Source organism: Podarcis pityusensis (assembly GCF_964106645.2).
Source record: "Podarcis pityusensis genome assembly, chromosome: 11".
In the NCBI taxonomy this organism is placed as follows: domain Eukaryota; kingdom Metazoa; phylum Chordata; class Lepidosauria; order Squamata; family Lacertidae; genus Podarcis; species Podarcis pityusensis.
Window position 1 is genome coordinate 41,382,372 of NC_138036.1, and position 26,721 is coordinate 41,409,092.

Sequence of the window (26,721 nt, forward strand, 5' to 3'; positions counted from 1 at the left end):
TTCTGGGTTAGTGGAGTCTGTAACCTGAAGTGTCTGTAATCTGAGGTACCACTGTAGTTTGCTTTCCTCAGAGCCCTGAATTGGACTTTTATACTTGTTGGGCTGAGGAAAGAGCTGGGAAGAATGAAGAGCCAATAGTACTAGTAACCACCCTATATCCAGCCACCATAGACCTCTTGAGAGATACAGCAGACACTCCCCCTACCCTGCCGACATGCTATTCTCCCCTAGTAAAACCTCTGCTACCAGTAGCATGCTTTGTCTGAATCTGAATGCTCCATACACTACAACCATAAGCAAACCAAAGAGAGCCCCACAATATAGAATGTCCTGGGAGATGCTGACGACATCCCGTTACTATGACCCACAGAGGTGCACAGTGGCACACCTGACTTGTGGTTGCAGGGTATAGCATGGTTTTTGTATAGAACCAGATCCTTAAGGCTGGATGGCTGTGCAGGCAGCATATATGTGGCTTCTTCACATGCAAAAGCCTCCATACCACCTTCTTTGTTCCTGCAAACATGGGACTCTGCTGCACTCACAGGCTTTAAGTCAGGCATAGGCAAACTCAGCCCTCCAGATGTTTTTCTGCCTACAACTCCCATGATCCCTAGCTAACAGAACCAGTGGTCAGGGATGATGGGAATTGTAGTCCCAAAACATCTGGAGGGCTGAGTTTTCCTATGCCTGCTTTAAGTAGACTGACATGCAACTTCTGTTCCTAGTAGCAGTACTTTGTGATATGCACATTCCTAACCATTACGTTTAACAGTGAATGATATATTGATAATAAGTGCATCCTTCAGGACTGATCCAAGTGCCTAGTATTATCATTTAAACTATTAAAAAACCTAAGGAACCAACCTGAAACTCATTTATTCTTAACATTTGTGAATTTAGGATCGTACTGCAGAAAATGCAGAAATTAAATTAACCGTTCAAAGTCAAAGTCATTGAAAGCAAAGTCATCCAGCAAAAACCTGAAAGGATTATGGATAAAGCTTGGGTGTTCCCATTCATAGTTTTATGAAGGCTCTAAAAATGCTATTTTTCTTAAATGTGATACATATATATCACATTTGGTTTCCAACACATTCCGTTCATATTGACATGCATTTCGCAGCTTGAAATTCTTTGTAATTTAATATTGTATTGTTTTCTGCTGTGCTTTTATCATTAATTTTTCTCCCTTTAAAAGCTAATGAAGAGCAAACTAATATACTGAAAACTGTAACAATCTTTTCCTCTTTCCTCTTTCAAATTAATTATTTTGTACATTTTATCATACTTTTAAGAGTAGCAATGTGAATAATATGTTTTACCATATTATTACTTGAATCGAATAATATTGGTAATTAGGAGTATACATATTAAGTACTTATAAATCCAGTTGCACCTTCCATTCCAAGTGCTTTGCAGAAGCCCCTGGAGGAAATTTCAGTGTTGTCCTGGAAAATTAGCCTTTGTGGATATCTGCCTACCTATAACAAAGGAGATTCTAAATACGATGAAGTGTGAGAAAATATTGTTTCTTTGACCACTAGTATAGGAAATTGTATTATAGTGAGTCTGGTGCAAAAGAAATGCCTGGAGAAGCAAATAATGGAAAAACAGGACACCTGTAGAGCACATTCAGATCTATGGAGCTGCCTTTCACTAAGGCTGAAAAGGGAAATGGAACAAAATCCTTTCACCAGCTTTGAAAAGAACTTACGGTACATACAGTAGCAATCTGTTCCACTCTTCATACTACTAAACCCTGCATACTTTGAAACTTGCATTCATGCAATGTAGCTGTGATACTAATGTAGAAAGCAGTTAGTTGATCCTTAGGGCTAAGCCCCAGCTCCAGATATTTAATCATGGAACAGTTTGATGTAGAACTACTGCATCTATAAAGTTGCTAATCTGTAACATTTTACTGCTAATCTGTAATATCCATTGTCATATGGTGAAAGGTCCATCAGACTGAGGCTATTCATCCAGCATGTCTGCATAAACCACTAACATTACTTTCACAGTCATCGTCATATATGCCATTCCGGACATCCTTTACAAAGATATGTGCAGCCACTTGGCCAAATCCATCGTCACGAAGGCCTGGTACGACTGCGAGAAATTGTTCGTTCTGATTTGGAGATATACACACTAGCTGATGTGTGTATCTCCAAATCATGCTCTTGGGAGGCAATTATGTACAAGTCTGACTTAGACAAGTACTGAAGGTGTCTTGTATACAGACAACCAGCCCACTGAGAATTAACATGCACACACTCCAATAATAACCATTTTCCATCTTTGATTTTTGACCTAAGGCTTATCCACACTTGTACTGCTGCTTTTCCCTGGGGAAAACCGCTCTTTAGCGCTCAGTCGGAGCAAACAACAATTTGGGTTTTCCACGGATTGGCATTTGTTCTGATCTCTTGTTAAAGAGTGGATTTTCCCTCGGAAGCAGTGGGGCAAGGGGGGAAACACTTGGACCTGCACCTAGAAAGCAGCGGCAAGTAGAAAACCACTCAGACCCATGCTTTCTAGGCACACCACATGTGAAAGTGTGGATGAGCCCCTACTAGTATTTTCTGACTTGTATTCTATATATGAAACTGATCATATGGGTTCTCACATTAATCTTAGGTCTTTCTGAGGCTAACATTGGTCAATAGGCTGTGCTTACATCTGAAGGAATGTCAGAGATGCTTGTAATAATAATGCCTTCAGTGCTGAAATCTGTCTAACCTGAATGTTCAGCAAAGATGCATTTGATGAATATTCCAATACTTCAGACAAGTACCTTGAAATACCATGTTCCGAGCAAAGATATAAACAAACAAGAGAATGTCAAGCAGTTGAGTCAAAAAAAATATTAAAACAAATATTTGATTTATCTATATAATTCTAGCATGCTGTGGAAGTTTATATATTGGGTTTCGTTAGACACTACAATGTCTTTCTTGTTGTGAGCTGCTCTGTAGGCCTAAATTGGCCACAGGGCAAGATACAAATCCAATCAGTTGATTGAACAAGTTGTCATTTAAATAAAATGTTCTGGTTTAACATCTGTCAGTCACTGATTTCATGATCTTATTTGAATAGGAATTAGAAGATCATCTTGTGTATGAGGTTGTATCACGTGATCACTGTATAAATGCACATTCCATATTCCAAATGATTTTGTGTCCCAGTTTATCCCAGGCTTCGTCTTGCAAAATAGTTGATACTGACAAAACCACTTCAAAGACTGCAAGATACATGGTATATCCTTGGATGACATTTGCAGGCTCATTTTTTTTGTCCCCTCTCATTTGGGCTCCCAATTCCCATCAGCATGGTCACTTGTCAGGGATGATGGAGGCTAGCAACATCTCTGGAAGGACAGAGGATCCTCACCTCCCTGCAGTCTACATTTTTCTCTTTGGGCATGGAGAAGCAGAGATAACCATCTAATAGTAAAAGCATGTAATTTACAGTGAGCACTACAAATTTGAAGAGAAAACCAATCAGCATTCTTGCATACAACTTCAGAGCTCCTACATGATGCCTATTTGCTGGTCACCAGCTTCACTTAATAAAGACATGTTCCATACCAAAATAAAATAAAAACTTCAACAGTTGATTACCTAGGTTATGGGGAACAGTGGGTAGCATTTGACTATGTCATACTCTGATTAGGCCCATTTCAATCAATGGATTTTGGAAAGTCAAGTGTAATTTATGTTAATTAATTATGTCTTAAGTCAAATGCCATCCAATGATGTTCTTATCTCATTTTATCTTTCTGCATCAGGCATCTATATGATTTTAATTCCTTCAATGTAATTCAGATTAGTTCTTAAATTATATTTCCTAATAGATTTACTTGTACACTGCAATGCCTTGCTCCCTAGGACAGGGTTCCTTAAGTTGGGAGTTGTCCCAGGAAAATCCGTATTGTTACAGTTATGGTAAAGATTTTTTCTAGTGTGTCACCTTGTGTGAAAGGCATTACAAAACGTAAGCGAAGAGCCTGCAGCTTAGTGCTATTATTGTGCAACAAGACAACAGGCTGCTTAAGAGATGAATGAGACTATCTTATTGATAAGGTCAGAATCGATCTGCAGTGGATTTTTTAAATTAGCAAAATGTTGCAGCACTTTAGTAAGTGTCACCAACAGCCCTCCTTTGTGAAAAATGTCCTGGCTTGTAAGAAAACTATAATCTGTAAGTTTAAGAAAAAAATTCCTCATAATGGCAGTTTTGCAATTCACCTTGTAATTGTAGCTAGGTTTTACTCTTTTTATTTGCTAGCAGATATAAACTTGTGGGATCCACTCCCCTGACATCACATTCTCCCTTTTTATTTTCTACTCTAAAGAAGACTCTACAAAGTATGCAGGATCCAAGAAAAGAAGAAATAAAAATCCTGTAGATGACTGGTATACAAAGAAATTAAAATTGAAATGGGAACGAAGTACCATTGCCCCCCCCCCCATAACATAGAGCAGGCATGTCCAACAGGTCGATCACTATCTACTGGTCAATCGTGGAGTTTCCCTGGTCAATCCTGGTCGATCTTTGGACCCTCAGTGGTTTACCCCCCAAAAAATAAAACAACAACTTTGGCTCCCTAAAAAAAGCTCAACAACTCTTGTCAATCCTCCAATGACAATGGGTAGATCACTGCCAGGTTTTTTATACTGTGAGTAGATCGCAGTCTCCTGGGAGCTGGACGTGCCTGTGTGTGTGTGTGTGTGTGTGTATATATATATATATATATATATATGTTGTTCATCTTTAAGATTTTTACACAAATATATGGGGGACGGTAGTAACTAAGAAGGCAATCTCCCTACTGACACTATTGCACTCAGTGCTGTTAGGATCTAATGTTATGACCAGTATGATAATGATGTTTACATAAAACATGGCTTCAATATGAGGGAATAAGAAACAAAGGAAAAGGAAGAGTGCATCTTTCAAGGCAACTGCAGTCTTTCATATACTTTAAAAGAAAGCCACTCTGAAATGCTTTTGCTTCGGATAAGCTAGCGCCTCTTTAGTTTCCTTTAAAAATTGGTTTTGAATCTGAAATCCCAACTGTCAAGGTCATTTCTGACAATTTAGCAAACTTTAAGGGAGCAAAGGGCTTGCCAAAACTCCGAAAAAAGGCCTTTTAAAACATTGTTGTAAAACATATCAAAGTCATTTTAAACTTTAAATTGATTTCTGTCCTTCATAAACAATACTTGAAATACTCTCTTGTTGATTTTGAAATAACAGAACTTCAATCCTGATAAGGCAGTAACTACAAGATAGGATATGCTGTTTCTGAGAGGTGTTCATCTCTACCTTAGGAACAGTTTGATCCTATGTATGCCCACTGAGTTAGATGGAAGGAATGCAGTCAAGTACCCCCAAGATTAAAAGAAACTGCAGGCAAAGGTTTAATATCATGTACTAAGAGATACAAACCTCCCCCCCTTTAAATAACATTTTTGAATATGCAGAAGAGTTCAGTGTATTTGAAAACCGCACATACTGAATTGTCCGTCCTGGTAGTTGTATTTTACTGACCCTATAAAGTTCATACTTATATTTTTATACCAAAGCTTTAGTATCTATTTCCTCTACTGACCTATATCACCAAGTACATCGGTGTGATTTATTTACTACACAGTCGAAATATTTTCTCAATATTCATTCCTCTACACAACTAACTCTGACCTTGCAAGACCTCATTTTGCATAAAAAGAAGGAGCCACTTTGCTCAGGTACACCAATCAAAACTAAGCAGAAAAAAAGCTTTAAAAACACATAATCTCTTCTTATATGGATTTGGTCAGGGATGACTGGCTAATTGGGGGAACACATGAAAGCACATCACTATCCAATTAGCACTTCAGTGCAATTAAATGGAAGAGGCTTTGCTATTCTGTGGAGATACAGCTTTGATCTTGCAGTGAAAAATGTCCTTCTCTACAGCTGCTGTTTTGATTTTTTTCTCCATAATTAGTACTAATTGTGTGCCCAACTCTGACCTGCCACAAACAGAGTGTTTTGCTGCATTTGACACAATGACCTTAGATCAGTGTTCCATTTTGTCTATATTGTATTTGCTTATTATATATACCCTGAACTTACTATGCTAATTGTTAAATGCACAGTATAAAAGAAGGCACTGAAGTCGGATGAAGCCGTTTAACCATGCTTAATACCTTGGGTAGATAATAATAATAATAATAATAATAATTTATTATTTATACCCCGCCCATCTGGCTGGGCTTCCCCGGCCACTCTGGGCGGCTTCCAAAAGAATATTAAAATACCATAATACATCAAACATTAAAAGCTTCCCGAAACAGGGCTGCCTTCAGGTGTCTTCTAAAAGCCTGGTAGTTGTTGTTCTCTTTGACATCTGGTGGGAGGGTGTTCCACAGGGAAGGCGCCACTACCGAGAAGGCCCTCTGCCTGGTTCCCTGTAACTTGGCTTCTCGCAGTGAGGGAACCGCCAGAAGGCCCTCAGTGCTGGACCTCAGTGTCCGGGTAGAACGATGGGGGAGGAGATGTTTTTGCTACTTTTGTATACATTTGGGATTTGAACAAATGTGGAGCTTAACTCAGGCATCAAACATTTGTGTTTTACTTGTTTTGTTTTCTTCTAGAAATGCAATGCAATTCACCAGCCAATCCTGGGATTCTATAGACCAAGTTCTGAAGCCTAGAAGCAGAGCAACATCAACATCTAACCGTGAGCCACATCACATGTAATCTCTAACTATCACAGTGGTTTCTCCAGCTCTCCCTACCCATTGCTTCATCCAACCACTCTCCAGTCCTTCCAGTGAAAGTGTTTCCCTATCTTGTAACCTCAGTGAATATTAACCACAATGATGTGCACTTTTGCAATAAGGATATGACACCCAGCCGTTTCTCTCTGTTCTATCTGAATCAGGAGACGTGATTGAGGTGTTAGACCAATGTTTGGAGGCAGTGACAAGCTGGAAGTGGGCCGATAAACTGAAGCTGAGTCCTAAGAAGACACAGGCATTATGTGCCCCACGTTCCCACATCTGGGAGGTGTCCTGGACACGGTTGCACTCCCCTGGAAGGAGCAGGTTTGCAGCTTGGGGTTGCTCCTGGATTCAACATTGTCACAGGAGACACTGGGTGGATAAGAATGCCTTTCTCTAGCTATGGCTAATTCACCAGCTGCAGCCCTTTTGGAAACTATTGACTTGGCCACTGTACTCCATGCTCTGGCCACTTCCAGATTGGATTAGCGCAACCTGCCCTTGTAGATAATTTAGAAAGATCAGGTGGTCCAAAATACAGTGGTCATATTACTTCTGGGGTTCTGTTTAGACATCACAGAACCTATTTTAAAACAATGGGTTGCCAGTTCTTTTCCAGGCCCAACTCAAGGTGTTTAGTGTTTAAACAACTCAGGCCTTAAATACCTGAAAGACCACCTTCTTTACTACTGACAGACACTTTTGGGTGTTTATATTGGCAAAGCAGGCCCCATGGACTGTTCCACTGTCCTCAGAGAGGTGCATCTGCCATCTTCATTTTACAGCATTTGGCAAATGGTGAAGATACACCTTTTTACCCTGACTTTTGACACTCGAGGTGTTTATATTTTTAGGACCCACCTTAATTCTGTGACTGTAAATTGTTTAAAACTGAATTTAGTATTGTATTTTAATTGTTGTAACTTGCCCCTAAACCTTAAAGTGAAGGGCAGGTTAATAATAACAACAGCAATAAATAACATCTTATTACTTAGTTGGGCAGATATTTAGTTACCAGACCTTTACATTGACAGATCTAGTGTTGATTGATAGTTCCTACCGACAAAAAGTTGGTGCAGCAAAATTTGTTTCCACAAACCAGCAAACTGATGCGATCTAAGCATAGAACATAAGTGCAATGCTAAAAAATCTGAACTAACAGTATGTGGTGTGTAAACACAATTTGATATTGAAACTTAAGCTAATGCCTATTTGAAGTCTACTATTTACGACATTAGTTAAGACTTTTCAGAAAATGTGTGTTTACTAGTCACTGAATGGTTGGCTGAATGCTATTTTTGCAGAGAGCTAGATCGGTTGATTTCTCCCAAAGGCAAACCAATTAAGGCCTAATCCTGCAGCAACTGACGTCAATGGGAGTTTTGCCATCAACTTCAGTGCAGAAAATAAAAGGCCATTAAAACGTAATTTTACTTACCATCAGTCTTTACACAAATTGATGGAATGACTCATTCAAATATCCGATTCATTACCTTTTAAGCACTTATATATTTGACATGGCTTTAAAATAATTAAGTTTTAGGAGTATCTTTTAAAACAACATTTACCCTGTTTGAATTGGAATTAATCCAGCACATCTCTTAGGTCTGAAGTCTTGGTGCATCACCGAGGGTGAAATACAAACATCATGGTTTGGTAAGAAATATATATACTTTGATAAAGTAATAAATTAGATTCCTGAATTTCCCTCTGATGTAACTCAAAGAAGCTCCATTACATTTGTGTCCACTGCAGCTGACTTAATAAGGTGGGGGGGTCAAGCAATACTGAGTCTGTACTGGCTTAAATCTGGAGTGGTTATACATCAGACAAAACAAAAAGCTCATATTATGCTCTGTGCTTGGCTTTCTAGACTGCATTTCAAGCTGTCTGTCTTTGAATTTGCTTTGATATATCTGTGGGAAAGGAGTGTTGCATTGATTCCTGTTAGTCCTAAGGAGGGAGAACCTCAAGCAATCCTTAGTGTTTCAGTTTATGGGTACCATGGTGCTACCACTAGGTTCTATTGTGCTGTGGTGAGAGAAAAGAAGCTAGAAGTACTGTGCAGGAAATATATAAGTATGATCACATCAGATCAATGATACTCTGTATTAATAACTTCTCACTGTTTGTAGGTTTTGGTTTTGGTTTTGTCTGTTTTTTGGTGGAGTCCAACTTCCATCAGCCCTAGTCAGCATGGTCAATGGTCTGGATGATGCATGTTATAGTTCAAAAATGTCTAGAAAGCACTATGTTGGCTATCCCTGGCTTAACATATATTTAGTTGCTGCAAACATACTTTATTCTGTTTATACCATTTCTACATGAACACTTAATTCTACATGTTATCCCCTCTGTGTTCAAGCTGTATTAGGAGTGCTTTTACATTTTGCTGGAAACCTTGCAGAATAACAAAACAAGAGAAACAAAAGGAAATGTGTTATGCATTAAACAGAGCTCATGCTAAAAGCATTAGATGGGAAGGCAAATCACACATGCTGCGTACAACGCAGAGGCATTGTTGAATACACATTTATGCATGTGAATGATAAAGGCACAGTAATACTTTCTATTTACTTTCTAGAAGTCTAAATCTGCATTCAGATAAACCAGACAGCACCTTTGCAATTTATATAAAACAACTTTTCAGACCCCTGCTTCACATTCAGGAAGAAAATCAATTTTCCAAGGCACAGTGGCCCTACAGAATTGTGAAGATCCTCGTGGTTTAATGGTCTCAGCTTGATACCTACAGTTATTACGCAATGCAGTCAAACGATAAAAGTTATGAAAGTGAGGATGAAATTGCCACTGTGAAAAGTCACAACAATGAACAGAAACAGCAATAGTCCCTTGTAAATATCTCAACAGCATCTTTTCTTTTTGTACTATAAAAGTTAATGTTTACTCCTAACTAAAGTGTGGGGGGGGCAATGTTGAATTTTGTACATTGATTTCAGGGTCTACTCTTACTTGGCTATTACCCATTGTGTTTAAATATTCTCTTAATTTAAACCATTAAAAAGGTACAATCATCAGTCTATAGATTTTTAGGGGGAAGGGACTAACTTCTGATTTATAAATATGCTTCCTTGGATGCTAAGAATCCTTTCAGGATCACATCTATGTCCCTTTAAAGATGTTTTGTTATAGATTAATTGTGCAAATGATTCCACATTGTGGTAACTCCACCTGCAGCCTAATCCTGTACTCCTATGGACTTTCTGGTAGCCATGGGAAATATTCCTTCCAAGCCTGGTCACTGGGTCCCTCCTGACTTGTATTTTGACTTGTAATAAGCATGCCTATTTTGCCAATGAAAGGCTGGGTATGAATTCGTTTGAATGTCAGCAATGAATCAGGTCACAAGGGTGAATGCATTGCAAGATTGATCTCTGCCAATTATATGCTGGCAATTGCATAAGGGAATTGCTAACAACAACAACAAAAACACAATTGTGTGAATTGCTGGTAAATTTTCTTCTTGCAGCAGGTAAACTCAACAATGTGATGATTCTGTTTAAAAAGAAAGTGGAAAAGAACATTAAAGAATCAGGTCCCCATTACATGCTGTTGTAGGGACAAAGATAGGAAACGATCCTTACTTAAATTTGGAAGACATAGGAGGTTTGTGACTCTAGAGTTTAATGCATGAACAAGAAAAGCCAATATTTGGATTAACGAGAATGTACACTTTTCTGCATATTTATTATAATTCATTCCTGGATTTTATTTTTAAAAATTCAAATAAATAGACATACCAGGTAAAGAGATTTATTCCTATACTTGATGTATTTTAACCCACATAAAGACAAATAACTTTAGAGGTCACCATTTTGCCATCTTTAAATGGGAAATACAAAGGCACAGATGTCTCCATGAAAAAGCTAAATGGGAATTTGCTTTGTTTCTTTGACGGACAACAGCAATCAATCTTCACCACTCACTACCCAGTTGGAAGGCAAAGATAAAAAAATGTTAAGGATACGATCTTGGTTAAATAACAAGCTTAGTACACAAACTATTTTATACGACTCTGGCTTTGTGAAGCATCTGTCTAAGCTACATTTCTTATTTGAAACAAAATTAAAACTGAAACATTATAAGTATATATGTACAGACACAGATACAAAACCACAAATATACACATATAACAATATATTTTAAAAAATTTAATTCCACAAGTAAAAGGATAAAATAGATATGCACTGAATGCAGTGCTACTTGGCTAATTGATGGACCTTGCGGACAACATTTCTATAAACTATTCTTAATGAGCACATGTACCAATTATAATGTCGTGCTAAAAAAATAGGCCACAATTTGTCTTCCTGTCATATGCAATAGATTTTCAGCAAACAGCCTACAGGTACCACTTGAAACAGGCTATGAATAATAGTGATGCCCTGTAGCATCTTCACAATTAAGATTCTGTCAGCATTTCCATTAAATTCAGTGTATATCTAATGCAGATGTTAAATGTTCAGGTTACTGTTTTAAAGTCCTAATACCTAGGATTCAAAATCACTGGGACAGGTACAATGTGCCAATGGAAATCCTAACCTAATATACAGATTACAGAGTACGCATTTAATTAAAAAAACATAATATTCAAAATATTCACAAGGTAATAATAAACTGATTCTCAGCTGAGGCAAACTCATACATATCATATATCAATTTCACCCATGCTTTAGCTCACACACCAGCGTGAACGAAATGCAACCAAGAGGAGGAATTTTACCATTTAAAAAATGCATGTTTATATGCTGGGGCATTGCCACTGAATTCTGGGACCAGGTCTAAAGGATCAGGAACTGGTAAAGGGTCTGGCATGTTTCTTCTAGTTCTATTGTCTATTGTGAATCCCCTTCTTTCTTCACCAGATCTAAATAAGCATCAGCTTTAACCATGTTTAACACTCAAATCTTTTTTCCCCCAAATCTTAGATATCAGTACATTGCAGTTAGCATTAACCATGGCTAATGCTGGCATGGGCATAAATCTGAAGCGTCAGCAGAAATATGTGTGCCACAGGAAGGGAGAAATACCAAATCCTGCAGGCTGCTCCTGATACCTAAAACAATGGCTTAAGTAAAGGTAAAGGTAAAGGGACCCCTGACCATTAGGTCCAGTCGTGACCGACTCTGGGGTTGCGGCGCTCATCTCGCTTTATTGGCCGAGGGAGCCCGGCGTACAGCTTCCGGGTCATGTGGCCAGCATGATTAAGCCGCTTCTAGCGAACCAAAGCAGCGCACGGAAACACAGTTTACCTTCCCACCAGAGCGGTACCTATTTATCTACTTGCACTTTGACATGCTTTCGAACTGCTAGGTTGCCAGGAGCAGGGACTGAGCAATGGGAGCTCACCCCGTTGCAGGGATTCGAACCGTCGACCTTCTGATCGGCAAGTCCTAGGCTCTGTGGTTTAACCCACAGTGCCACCCATGTCCCTAAAAGAATCATTATTCTGTTTTCCATGGTAAATAGAAACTTTTCTCATGAAAGTAACATGATGTATGGTTACTTTTAAAAAATAGTTCTGAAGTTTTTCTTTACAACCAAGCGGGTGGGGGTGGCATCAGAATTGAAAAAATAGGTATTCTAATCAAACTCATGTTGTACCAGGAGAAAGCAGTTGTTCCTTAACCAGCAAAGGACCACAGTGTTTTATCTTGCAGCAAGGAAAGTTGTCTTTGTTTTGGCCCCAAACTGTGTCATGCTAGACCTATCACCTGTATTGTGCCAAGAGAACCAATCAAAAGCTCAGTCCCTGAAATACTTTGATTTCCTGTGCTAGATAGCTGGTGCTTGCTCTTTATGGCAAAAATCCTTATGTGGTCTTTGGGGGCTATCTCCCCCCCAAAACAACTTGGGTGGGGCACACTCCGCTGCTGCCCTTGCACACTGGTGCTTGGAATATTTAATAAAATATCAAAGTTGTTCTGTTTGATGTTTAAACTATCAATTTCTCAATTTTGGGTTCAAAAAAATAGGGCTCGTCTTATACATGGGGGCAACTTATACACAGAAAAATACGGTATGTCTACCTAGGTCTTTTTCAATTTAGTATTCCATGTTCAATAGATTTGGCAATATATGCACGTAACAGAACCAAGATGACAGAAACTTTGACCAAATTAGTAGCAAGTGCCTCACTCTTGCAATACCTAGTTGAGTTCTTGAAAGGACGAGATACAAGTTCATAGCAGTCTATGAATAAGGATGATTAGCCCTCATACTCCTGGCATCAGGTTGATGATATGGCATCCTGCCAAATGTCTTAAGAGGATGTTCAGTACAAGTAGTACAGACAGCGAAGCAATTCCAAAATTACCTCCGAGACTACTCTGACTTTTCTGCTGAAAGCCTGTCATTTCTTGATTACATGTTAGAAACTACTCTCGAAGTATCTTGTGAAATTGGTCTCTCATGCTTTCACCCATTATATCACAAACCAATTAGAAAAGCAGCAAGATCTTCATTCTTCTGTAATTGAGTAACATTTCTGTCTCTTTGCTCATGAGTAGTCTCTGCTTCAGATGGTTTATGCTCTTCACTCCGATAAAGACTTTTTAAATGTCCAAATAAAATATAATTTACTCAATCTTAAAGGCATTTTGGCTATTGTTTTGGAGTCAATGAGAATTAAGTAAGCAGGGTGAATTTCTATTGGATTCAAAATGAGAGAACGCTAGGCATTGTATCTGCTAACTGTAACCTTCCACTCCAGTAAACTGCAGCCCTGTCCATCCTAAAATTGATATAAGTCACTCCAGATGTGCTCAACTGGGTCTCAGGGCCCTAACCACAGAATGCAACAGGCATGCTCTACTTGCCTCTGTTTTCTCTCATTAAAACATTAGCATATTTTGAGCCTCAAGGGCCTTTCAGTATTTCTGTACTGAGGATTTGCTGACTCAGAAGCACCTACTATTAGCTTGTTTATCTCAAAATCCCTCAAGTCACACAGTACTATCAGAGCTCAATTTATTACTGAAAGAGGCTCATATTAAGGAAGATAAAAATGTATAATTAGAATGGAAATGAGATTATAGCAAGCATCTATCCATACACCAAAGCTGCTAGCCTAAAATCTCAGTCCCCCTACAAGCATACAGACAGATAAGACTGTGACTGTGTCTTAACATCAATTGCTACTGGAATGAACTTCCTTTTGTAGTGTACCAGTGAATCGTTATTCACTACGTATTGCAACCACACCCTTATGGGATACCATTAATAATATTCAATGACTACCATGTAATTTCTTTTCTTGTATTCCAATGATGCCCCAGCTTACTAGAGTCTCTGTACTAGGAAATAAATTGATCTAGTCTCAAGTGTGGGAAAAGGCACACTCTGCAGCTTCTCTGCAATAACCCCAAGGGTATATGATGACCCACACATTTTTTTAAAAAACCTAATATGTTGAGATGGCAACAGAGAGGAGTGGCCCAGATTGAACATACCACAGTCATCAGCCCTGGAAAGCACAGGTTTTCTCAGTTGGGACTCCACATGGGAAATGTGGATTTAAGCATGAGACACTCACTATGCTCTGGGTCAGAAATGGGCAAGATGTGATCTTCCTGTTGCTGCTGAACTTTATCTCCAACTTGCCCTAGCCAGCATGATCAATGGTCAGGGATGATGGGCGCTACAGTACCAACAGCTGGATACAAATTCCTGCTCTAGGTCCTTCTAAAAACAGGTTTAAACACCATTCCAATTTCTAAGGTGTCTTCTAAAAGTGCAAAGTATCTTAGAAACAAGCTCTACCGATTTTACTGCTTCCCATTGTTTTACATCTTACAATAATAGATTTGCATGTAAAACAATGGGAAACAGTCAAAAACAGGAATCTGACACATTACATTGTCTACAGGAGTGTCATGACTCCCTTGGTGTCTTCCAGCTCACACCCAGGATGGCAGACTCTGGAGGAAGGCAAGGAGGTAGATAAGGAAAAATGGGAGAGGAAAACTGGAAGGGTATTTCAACAATCAATGACATTTCAGAAGGAACGTTATTTTAAAAAATGTATACCTTTTTCTTCCAACCAAATTTTAATGTAAACTGTATCCCTAACTTGGTTGCGGTGGCAATTATCTAGCTATGGAGTTTACAAATTTCTATTCCTCAATAAAACCCAGAAGGGAGAGCCATGCTAGCCTTTTGCAGCACAATAACAATTCCCAGTCACTTACTTGATATAATCACAATGAAATTTGCCATATTAAAACTTATTTTCTTCGTTGACTCTGTGAAATTCCGAAATGGAGCTGAACAGAACTGCTTTTATTGCTCAAGTTATTTCTTTTGCTCAAGTCATTTCTCTCCACCTATTAAACTGTTTTTGCCCCACTGTCAATTGTTATTTTTTATTTTAAATCAGGAACTGCTCTGTTGTCCCAGAGGTATTTTCTGAGAAGCCTGCAAATAAACCCAGCTATGATTTTAAATCAAAACTTCAGGAAGCTATTTTCTTTGAAGAATATAGAGTCCATCCCTCATTGCCCTCCAACAGCTTTACCATCTATGTAATTTGTTTCTGTGACTCTTTCCCCATTTTGCAACCTCTATCCTAGTGCTCCCTTTTCTTTAACTAATATATTCAGCAAAACTGTTTTACAATAGTTTGTTCTGACTGTTCTGCTTGGATCGTGTTGTAAGCTGCAACCATTCTTCTTTCTAGATCAGTCACTCGGCAGGTCAGCTCACCTAATTGGAAAAGACTAATGCAGCAATACCTTGCATGCATCGTCACTTCCCCCTTTTTGTCTAAAAAATGATTTCACAGAGACTTACTTGGGGTCAGAGCAGTGTGGAAAAACTATCACTATTGCCCAGTGGCTCCCCCCAGCCCAAGTGAAGAGTGGAAAAATTGCTTTCATGGTCTCTATGCAACAATACAGTACATTTTTTGCACACAGCACAAAGATCCACATCTCCTCGGTGAAGCAGTACTTTATTCACAGCTTCAAGAAACATACAGACTGCTTTCTTACTATTGTTTAGGCAACTGATGAAATAGACTTACTTTACCAGTTCTTGTTTTTTTCTATACAAAGGTAGTCAAATGTGTTTTCATTTCAGCAGCCAACAGCAATTAGCACTGCTTTGCCTTAACTATGGACATATACAATTGTTTTATTGCACTATGTTCTGTTTTCATCTCTTGATGAAATTAATAGCAATAAGAAGCTCTTCTATGCTCACCAAGAAGTATCCAGAAGTTTATGCTTCTTATACTCCCAGGATATTCAAGATTAATAGAACTGAAGCCTCACATGAGAGTTGGGAGGGGTGTGAGTTGAACAGATGAGCTTACAGACATACCCAGCTAAGGTGTAGGAACCTTTGCTTGTCATGAACTACCTCTCCATATTAGAGGACTTCTGGTACAGCGCCAGCATCCTTGGAATATAGAGATTTCATCAGATAAGAATAGGGCTAAACTAGTGCTTTATGGGAACTGCTCTGCAGCCAACAAGTTAAATAAGGTATATGTCCTTATAATGAAATACCTCTTTCTGAATTTATTAATTTAGAAACCCTTGTATATTGTGGAGAGATGGTTGTAAATCAATAAAATTCAAGAAGCAAGTTTTACTGATGAGAAATAAGAGTCCAACAATAAGACTCCTAATCAAATTAGCTGGTAGCCTACTAAGGGTATACATTTCAATGTGTGTCAGTTGTTGTACTTCAATAATGAATTACAGAAAGAGTTAAAATAAGTTAGGGAGTATATTGTCTAATAAAAAGACAATTCGACTTTAGTCTTTAGATATCAAAAAGTGCCATTACAGTGGATATTATATCACTGCACAGATGTGCAGCGTGATGCTTTAGCACTGTGAATATATTTAAGGAAAACGAACAAGTTATGTTAACTTTTTTATTTTGCCTTTTCACTCCATTAGAAACAGAACACTGTTGATAGAATGTAACAATCAATTTTGGTTGTTGTTCGCCTGTACATTATTATTTCTATTTCCGTTATAATAAGCAAAAAGAAAATATGCTAGTAGGATAGGCCAGTTATCTAGTCAACTTCTTCATGTATTTTAAATATATGGATATGGCTTTATACACATTTATCAAGAAATAAGTTCCACTGAACTCAATGGCTGCTGTTCTTGAGTAGATATGTAAAGGATAGCGCTTTTAAAAATGCAACAGACACCCGCCTCCCACCCCCAAGACATGCACTCTAAATGTGCTTTGAATACTATAAGTGAAGCTGATCATCAGCCTGACTAAGAAGTACAGTCTTTGTGGAAAAGTATAACAATTTATATATTTTCACCCAGAAGTTAACTAAAAGGGTACAATACAATGAAGATTATAAAGAAAACGAGTGTTTATTGTAGAACTGATGAGCTTTGTCTTAAAAAAAAACACCATGCTGCAGTAGTCCCTACATTATCAGCGAAATGAAGGCTTGATTTCAATGGTGTCCTTCCGCCGTGGAAGGTTCATTGCTCCAGCAGAGGTTTCAATGAATGGAAGGGGAAGGGAAATGATTTTCAAGAATTTCTGCTTCTTCTGTACTCCCATGTGCTACTTCCTGTTCCAAAAGGTCTCCCAACCCCTTAGTGCAGGTTTGGAGGGGTGCAGCAGAGTGAATGGGTGAGTTTGTAAAAGATTCTCCTCTCCTCTGCTCACAGAAGGCTCAGCTGAACCAAAAACCCTTCTCGTGAAAGGAGGACATAACTGGATACAACCCAACAGTTTCCTAGGATGCTGTAACACCTCATTTATTTTAGGCTTCCTTTAAACAGTAGCATAGGGAAGTAAGGTAAAGGGGCCCCTGACCAATAGGTCCAATCATGACCAACTCTGGGTTTGCGGTGCTCATCTCGCTTCATTGGCCGAGGGAGCCGGCGTACAGCTTCTGGGTCATGTGGCCAGCATGACTAAGCTGCTTCTGGCGAACCAGAGCAGCGCATGGAAACGCCGTTTACCTTCCTGCCAGAGTGGTACCTATTTATCTACTTGCACTTTGATGTGCTTTCGAACTGCTAGGTTGGCAGGAGCAGGGCCCGAGCAACGGGAGCTCACCCCGTTGCGGGGATTCGAACCGCCGACCTTCTGATTGGCAAGTCCTAGGCTCTGTGGTTTAACCCACAGCGCCACCTGCTCACAAATAACAGCAGCGGCAAGGAAAGTCTCAAGATATATCTAACGGATCGCAGAAGTTTCTGCCGCTGCAATTAAAATTAGTTCACATGTTAGTGTGCTCAGACAAGTAGCCCATTTGAGTGCCAGTAAAAAATTTGTGTGCGCAAAAAGCAGTGTGTGAAATAACTGGGCCAAGTAAACAAATAAGTTTAACTTTATTGCTTTCACATTTAGCTTAATTCCATTATTCCAATGAAGTTCAAACTGATGATCTACTGCAGTGTTTCCCAAACTTGGGTCTCCAGCTGTTTTTGGACTACAATTCCCATCATCCCTGACCACTGGTCCTGCTAGCTAGTGATGAAGTGAGTTGTAGTTCAAAAACAGCTAGAGACTCAAGTTTGGTAAACACTGCAGTTTGGTAAACACAAACAATTACGATCTTTTCAACATCACAGAAGTGTCTGTCTTTCAAACTCTAAGGTTGTTTCACTCATGAGGACACACTTTTTGCTAAAACAAACTTGGCTGCTAATCCTAGAGGATTAACAGATTTAAGATGTTTATCATGTCTCATCAATATCTTTGGAAACAATTATAAATGATGGCCTTACATTCCAACACCAGTATGTAGGAACGTAATGCTCCAGATGTCTACCACACAGTTGCAGCTAAAATCTTTATGATCTTAAAAACAACATAGCTGTAAAGGAAAAATAGCTGTAAAGAAAAGCAGTCTCTGTTTCGGTTGCTCAGTGAGGAATCCTTCAGTCATGAGGATTCTGCTCTTTCCTAAGGCCAAACCTGTACAGCTATGGTAGACACTGTGTTTGGGAAGTAATAGTTTATTTGAATAATAAATGAAATTATCTAGCTCAAGCTCCCAGATTCTCAAGCTATTATAACAGTATGCATGGCCAGTTATCTCATGTACATGAAAAGAAGTTACAGAATTGGAAGGGACTAAAAAGCCATCTACTCCAGCCAACTGCTGTGAAGCAGTATGACTCAATCGTATAAGGCATTGCAAGTTCACATACAAAAGGCCAATATAAGTACCTTAGTATAAAAATATCATTCTGCTGTTGAATATTTACAACATTAACATCCAGTTAGTAAAATGAAGCTTAGCTGATCACTACACTAACATTGTAAAGATAAAACAGTGAGTGCATGATGGGGAAGGAACAATTTTCAGCATTTTTATTTTGAATTAATGAAATATTTGTTACTCTATGTTTCTAGGTAAATAACAATTATTAAAGAAAGTGAACAGGCAAACATCTGTAAGTGTCTGTGTATTAAAATGGATTCTAAAATGTGCTGTTAAAAGTACTCCTAATAGGCACCAAACCATAAAGCTGAAAATACCGCTCAGAAACACATTGTGCAGTTCAGACTTCAAAAATACAGATATTTATTTAAACTTATTGAATCTTCATGTAAATTGAGCAAATTAATATTGTGTTGCTTCATGAAACAAAGTGAAAACAGTTGTAAAGCTGATAACACAAAAACGACAACATTAATGGAACAATCAAAAACCTTTGTGCCACATAATTGTCCCACACTTGTAAGAAATAGCTTTTTTTAGCACAACAGCATCTGCACTCTCTGATTCCCTGCCTATTGACATCAAGCAGTTGCCTTCACTGTACTCTTCCTGACACCTGCTATAAACTTTTTTTGTTTAGGCAAATCTACTTGGACGTGTAAAAGTTGGCAGGTGTTTTAATCTGTAATTTTAGCTTAAATCTTTTTTGAATTTTTCAAAACTTGTTTTTAATTTTTATCAATACTTGTATATTTTATCTTCTGTCAACTTCTTGGAGGTTTTATTTATAGTTAAACAGTATGCAAATTGTTTTAATTTACAATTTCACGAAAAATTATGAAAAATCTGCCGGGAATAGGAGAGAGAGAGAAACTAATCCCCCTGCCCCGCCCCAGCTTCGAAATTTCACATCTGGAGGGATCTCATTTTCTCCCCAAAATCCTACAGCACAAGGTTAGTGTGTTCATGACTGAGAGGCATTTGATTTCTGGTGCAAGTCCTACACTTTTGTCATTACACTAAGACTGCCATACGTCCGGAATTTCCCAGACATAGCTGGGATTCGTCCATGTGTAACAACTTTTGTGTCCGGATTTTCACTTTTTGAAATATGGCAACCCTACATTACACCTAACTTACCATTTGTCAGGGACATGGCTGAATTGAATGCCTGGGAAGAGTCTGACTCTGAAGAGGAAGGAATGCCAGTACAAAGGGAGACAGAGTCTGACTCTGGAAGCGAGGGATTGCAGCCACAGACAGAGCAGGAGTGGGTTAGTTCAGCCCTCCTTCATCAAGAGTTCCCAGACTCAGATAGAGCAGCAGACTTGGAAAGCTCACAGGCAGAGGGAGGGAAGGAGGTAGATGACATTGAGAGGGTTGCTATGCAACCAGGAGGTAGGCAGCGGTTAGCAGGATCTTTGTTTGATGGAGCTGAAAGGGTTAAAATGCAATGGAAATACAAGAGAGGAAGGGATTAACTTTGGCACCCTTCGTGCTGCAAAAGGGACGGAGACTCAGAGTGACCAACTTGTAGCTAAGAGCGCCAGGCTTGGAACTGCGCTCTGGATGTAAATTGTAAATAAACATGCCATAAAACTGCCAGAGTCTCATTAGTTCTTATCAGGGCTTGCTTGCCTGCCTGAGATCATTACACCATTTACTCTTTGACAAACCACATATATAGTCAAATAGAAAAGACTACCCAGGTTAATTAGGTTAGGCACACAGGATTTTAGAAATGTTTAGTCTTACAAATATTTAGCTTTTCAAAAGAAATCTGTGCTCTTGTAATTTTACAGTTTTCAAGCCACTTTATTTTCTCAAAGACACTGCTGAATCTCAGGACCTATTTTCTTTATTATAGAAATTGGCCACATATCTTCTGCTTGAAATATTCTCTTTTTTGTGTACTAAGGCCCAAGTGGTTACATATTTATGGAAGCATTTCTTATGAGCTCTTGGCATTTTGTAATTAGATGCAATGTATTTCAGTATGTACAGTTAATAAATAAGCAAGAATAGGGCACTGGATGAAAGAGAATTGCAAATAAAGTATGCCATTAGCTTAGTTAGGTCAAAAAGATCCCTGACATTTCAAAAACTAGAATCATTCCACTTGACTTATGGAAGAACTAGAATACATACATTTAAATTACTTTGGATTTTTTTTAAAAAAAGGCACTAAGTTGAGTTCTGTAGCTTCAGTTCAGCAAGATGAAATGGCAATTCACTGATGCTGCTTAGTCCTGAAAGGCAAGGTTTCTGGATCACAATAACTGAGCCTACTAGATTCACAAGTGGCAATAGGGAGAAAAATAGAAATACAAATGCACTTGTGCTTAGACTTGCTGCCACAAGCCGTAATATACAAAGAGGCAATTTGCACTTCTCATTTGGAAAAGGATTTTTAATTGAAAAGCTGACATGACGATCAGTTAGTGAATGGGTTTTCAACATCTGCATACTGTAAAAGCAAGTTTACCTTTTATTTTACATTATCTGTTTAACAACTATTATTTTCCTATATAAGTAAAAATGTAAAGTTGTTGTGACGCTCTGCTATTTGCGTGACCGCGCCAACTTCAGAATGCCGCCAGAACAGCAGGAAGGAGGGAGCGTGAACAAAGAAGGCAGGCTCCCTACCGCTACAGCAGCATTTAACAGGCAGCGGCAGCAATGGAGACAACGGCACGTTAAGCTGCCACCGAGAGCTTACAAGCGCCACCAGCACAACTGCACAAGGGCGGGTGGCCAGGGGGCAAGAACCTGAGAGCCACTGGAGCCCCTAGGATGGCACACCCACCAAAGCCTGGAGCACCCTAGCTGGGGAAAATGGCTGGCCGACCGGTGTGACAAGGAAGAGCTACAGTGACATGACCCTCCATGACAGACTGCTACTGCTGGCAACTGCCTGCTGAGGAGGTGGCGGTTTCATGTCTGAGGGACTCCTGGCTGAAAGAGAGGAAACAACACTCAGTGTGCTGGTCACAAACACACCAATCGGGAATGGGCCGGATGGGGAAGGAAGCAGGAAGGTGACAGGGACTGCAGAGAGTCAAGTTGGAAGGTGCGGCAGCTGCTCAGGTGCAAGGTGTAAAAAAAATGGAACCACTCTGTGACACTCTAAAAATGGAGGGGACTAGCTCCTCTCTGAGCTCCCCCACCTTTAAACAGAAGTGGGGCTTGGGGTGGAGATAGGAAAGGGATGGGTGAGGTGTAAAGTGAGCGTTTTTGGGGTCAGGTGTAAAGGGAAGAGGTGTGGGGGAAGGAGTGCAGGAAGGGGGTTAGCAAAGAGGTGGCTGTTCCTAGTACTATATTTATATTATTTTAACAAAATCAGTTTATCTGTGGTTTCTCCATTCAGTGTTATCTAAGACAAGTAGAGTTGTTCAGACCTACTGTAATTCCATTCCTCAGATGAGATGCCCTCTTCAGCTATCTACCAGCATTAAGTTTTTTGTTTGTGAGGACAGCTGCCAACAGAATGGGGACCCTGCTGCCCAACAGTCACCCTAATTGAGCTAGCTGGGTAGTCCTGGGCATGGAATCTGCCAGATTGATGGTACTGAGTGATTTCCACTTCCGGGCAGATGCTTCATAGCCTTACTATATGTTGAGTTGAGAATTACAGGAACTCCTAACTTCCACAGGAGAGAGGACCTATTAAAAAGAAGTAAGATGGATCCCAACAGTTTTCTGGGTGCCTTGGGGAAGTTTCCTATTTTGTCACTTGATGATTCTGTCAAAGCACTTATCAGTCTCTAGGATGGGGAAACGACCAGGAAGTTTGACATAATTGCTCCTGAATATCCTGTCCAGTTGAGGCAAACAAGTTACCTGGCTTTACAGAGATCTCATAGCAAACTAGGCAGGGGGAGTAAGTCCCTGTTGGATTTGCTGGACCTCTCAGCAGTTTCCAGTCTGTTGACCACCATATTCTTCTGGACTGTTTGACCAGGGATGGCTCTGGGGAGCACTGTTCCCAGTCTTTCCTTAGGGGTCAGTTCCTAAAGATGATGTTGGGGAATCCAGTTTGACAATTGGTGTATGACGTCCCTCAGGAATTAGGGAACACATTTTTAGGAGGCTTTTGCCTAGTACCTGAACTTTTATTTACAGGTTGTGCTTTATCTGTGGTCTCTGACTACAGAGCAAGTGGATAGGCAAGCAGAAGGAGTTGCTTTTGTTGAGTTGGTATCTTCACTATCAACCAGCTCTGGAATTCATCTTCAACTCTTTCTACCCCTCCTCCTGCAGGGAGAAATCTGGATACTTGCCTGTGATTACGTCAAGTGCCAGGGACCAGCAGAAACAACCCCATATGGACCCCACACACCAACAGATGATATTCTACCTTTGAATAGATTTGAAGTATTCTATATTTGGATGAATAGTTGGATACAAACCTAATAACTAAAATACAATAAAGTAAATAGAGGTCACTGATTCCCCCCCCCCCCCCAAGATGAAGCAATTGCTTGGTTTTGTAGTAAAAATATACTTTATTTTTTTTATATATGAAAGAGTTGTTAATAGATTCTAGGACCCTGGGGAACAACACTTTAGTTTTAAGAGGATGAAATGTTAAGTTAGCATTTAATGTTGCATTTTCAAATATGTCGTTTCCCACAGTTTGCTATCCAGGAAGCAAAATAAACCCTCAGAGGAGAGCAAAAAATCACTTTAGAGGAATTTAAATGAAGGCAATAGATGCCTTTAAACAGGGAGGCATATACGAGACTTCTGCAATGGAATGTAAAATATAGGTAAGAGCATATGGTGCTCTAGTTTGGGGCATAGTGACAAGCCACATTCAAAGTACACTTTCTTCCAACCTGCTATTTCCCTGTATACTTACTTAGTGGGCGAAGAAGGTGCTGATAACGGGGGCAGTGCATCATTTTACATTTATCAAAAAAATTAAAAGTTCGGCTTAACTGTCTTTCTCAAATTGAAAATCCTCCATAATGTACCACGAGACAAAAGATCTGCAATTCTTATAGTTGAGAAATATGCTATTGCTGTAATTTACCTCACTATATGGGGCTTTGAGATGCACAGTGGCATTCCAAACCAACTCTCAAAGAAAATTGCCTGGAATTTTCATGACATCAGGAGTATTCTTAGAAGTTATTTAAAGAAAATTGATTTCTGATAGTTATGAATTACATATAGCGCTGGCAGATGGTAGAAAATGTTCTTTTGGCATGAGTGATTGTTAAGAATATTGTCAACAAAGTTTTAATATAACTTTCTTTTTTAAAGGATGATTTATGTGATTTACAGGTGACTACTCTAGATATCCTAAGACTTACAAATAAAAGTTATATTATTTTCAGTCTTTTGCAGGATGGTCAACAGTATTATTCCTGGAAGTCAATATTTATATTATAGTTTTTAACATGCATATATCTGAATAAAGATACGGCTTGACTTCTTGACAGCCTGTCCCAAAATGAGAGCTTAGCTGGAAATTGTGCAAGTCAATCCAACTAAACTTAAGCCTAGTTGGTTCTGTGATCCAAAACCATATTTAATACTTTACACTCATCTTTTAAGTGCCGAAAATGTTAACTTGGTTGTTTCCCATACAGTTCTATTATAAAAGCACTAAACTCTGAAGTCTCCAAATCTCCCCTCCCCATGCAAAAAAACTATCTATACAAAACATGGAAAATAAATTCAAACTCTTAGACCACTTAGCTGCTTTTCCCATTTTTCTCCCCAAGAATTACTTATCTGAGTCATATTCAATTTAAACACGAATACACACATAACATGATTGGATAGCAGCCCCCACACCATGTTTCAAGCTTGCTTTGTAATGCTTGAAGCTGCCTTAAATATGTCAAAGACGTGTTTAGTTGAACATTGAATTAATTGAGACATTACACCAAATCCAAGTTAAGTAAGCTTAGCTATGATTTAGCACAATGCTCTATTGAAAAGCCAGTTATTGTTATTGTTCAATCTCTGGAAGCCACTGCAACTAGATATGGAAGTGCTTAGCGGTTCTCAACCCGTGGGTCCCTAGATGTTGTTGGACTACAACTCCTATCATCCCTGAGCTCTGGCCTTGCTAGCTGGGGGTGATGGGAGTTGTAGTTCAACAACATATGGGGACTCACAGATGAAAGCAAAGGCAGACTTGTAGTTTAAAACCACCGGTTGCCTGGAAGCTCACAACAAATACAGTGGCAACTTACGCATTGCCCAAAAGAGAAATTGATTCTCAAAAAAAGAGAAAAGAAGATACCAATTTGCATAAAATGTGCATGTATTATTATCATTAAGATAGTTGCAAATTTAGACATAATTATTATCATTTTAATAGAAATGCAATACATCTCACCATAGTGGGCAGTGACTGAGACCGATAGATTACGTTGCAATTGCTTACAAATAAGTTTTGAAGCTACATATTTATGATGAACATTTCTTCAAACTTTTCACAATGGAGAAATCTAAAAATATCAACAACAATTAACTCTTCTTGATGGCATAAATGTGTTTTAAAAATGACTATTACATACCATAGTCTGTGATCTTACAGGACACCAAATAAAGTTCTTTCAAGTTCTGCCCTTCTTTAGCAATGACTTCTACACATCTGGAATACATAGAGATGTTGATTAATGAGTGCTTACATACAGTAATGAGAGACCAATGACTACTAGATTTTTAGAATGTAAATTACTAACTGAGAAATCAAACTTTTAATTTGTTGTGTGTATATATGGGACTATTTCAGAATACATTACAGCCTTGCTTTTCAATCCAAGTGATTCTGATCATTTCAACAAGATGGAAAACAAGAAATTTTGACAACATAAAGGACTTGCATCATTCGGTCCTGTGTTCTTAATTTTGAAATATTACACAACTATTTCAGACTGATAACAAAATGTTAAATAGTAACACAATATTTGTAACACAGTTAGAGTAAAAACAATAATCATAAAGTATTTTAACCTTCATCTAACTTTGAGATACTATTATAATGCAGTTTACAATTTTAATGGAACTTCAGATACTACTCACAATAATTACAAATTAGGTACCTTGATTCATTGCTGTATGTCCAAAGTGATTATTACAGACGTCAGCAAACATCCAAGCATGAAATATCACCCACTACTTGAGCACAAATGTTTAGCTACAGAAACATGCATTAATTAGAATGGAGATTTAAGTTCCAAAGTGTTTGTTAGTTTGTAAGAGAATTATAGAATTGTGTTTATTATTATTACATTTTGTAGCCTTTTCTTGAAACTTATAAAAACAAAAACATAGAAGTAAACACAATCAAAATACCATTGTGTGGACCATTTCCTTTATGTTATACATTTTAGAAATGCCAAAGTTTGCTTGTTTCAGAAGAAACACTATGAATTTATTAACAAGGTGCTCAGTTTATAATTCAACAGTTGCAACATGTAACAATCACGTATTGCACCTATTGCAAGTTCTCCACAAAGTTTCCATGTTTCTATCTTGAAAACCACACAAGTGAGAGTAGTTTGAACTTTTTTACAACCCAACTGGCACATATAGAAGAGGAAATATTGCTCCCAAAGCTATAAACCAAATGTTCTCATATGAAAACATACACATATAGAGTTACTAAAATTTGTAACATTAAATGTAAGAACAAGAACCGTATTTCAAGTTCTGCACAACACTGCCTTTCACCCTGATCAGCACAGTTATCTAGTCACAGAAATATAGTATGCGGCATACTTATAAGCTAACTATTACATT

The 26,721-nt window shown here is 38.6% G+C and overlaps 1 protein-coding gene across 1 annotated transcript in view; it reads right to left on the reverse strand.

The window, feature by feature from the left end:
* FBXL17 (F-box and leucine rich repeat protein 17) overlaps nucleotides 1-26,721 on the reverse strand; it is a 145,961-nt gene that overhangs the window by 30,377 nt on the left and 88,863 nt on the right. Inside the window, exon 7 of the mRNA XM_080972678.1 lies at nucleotides 25,494-25,570. Coding sequence (XP_080828804.1) covers nucleotides 25,494-25,570 — 77 coding nt within the window. The remainder of the gene's footprint in view (nucleotides 1-25,493; nucleotides 25,571-26,721) is intronic.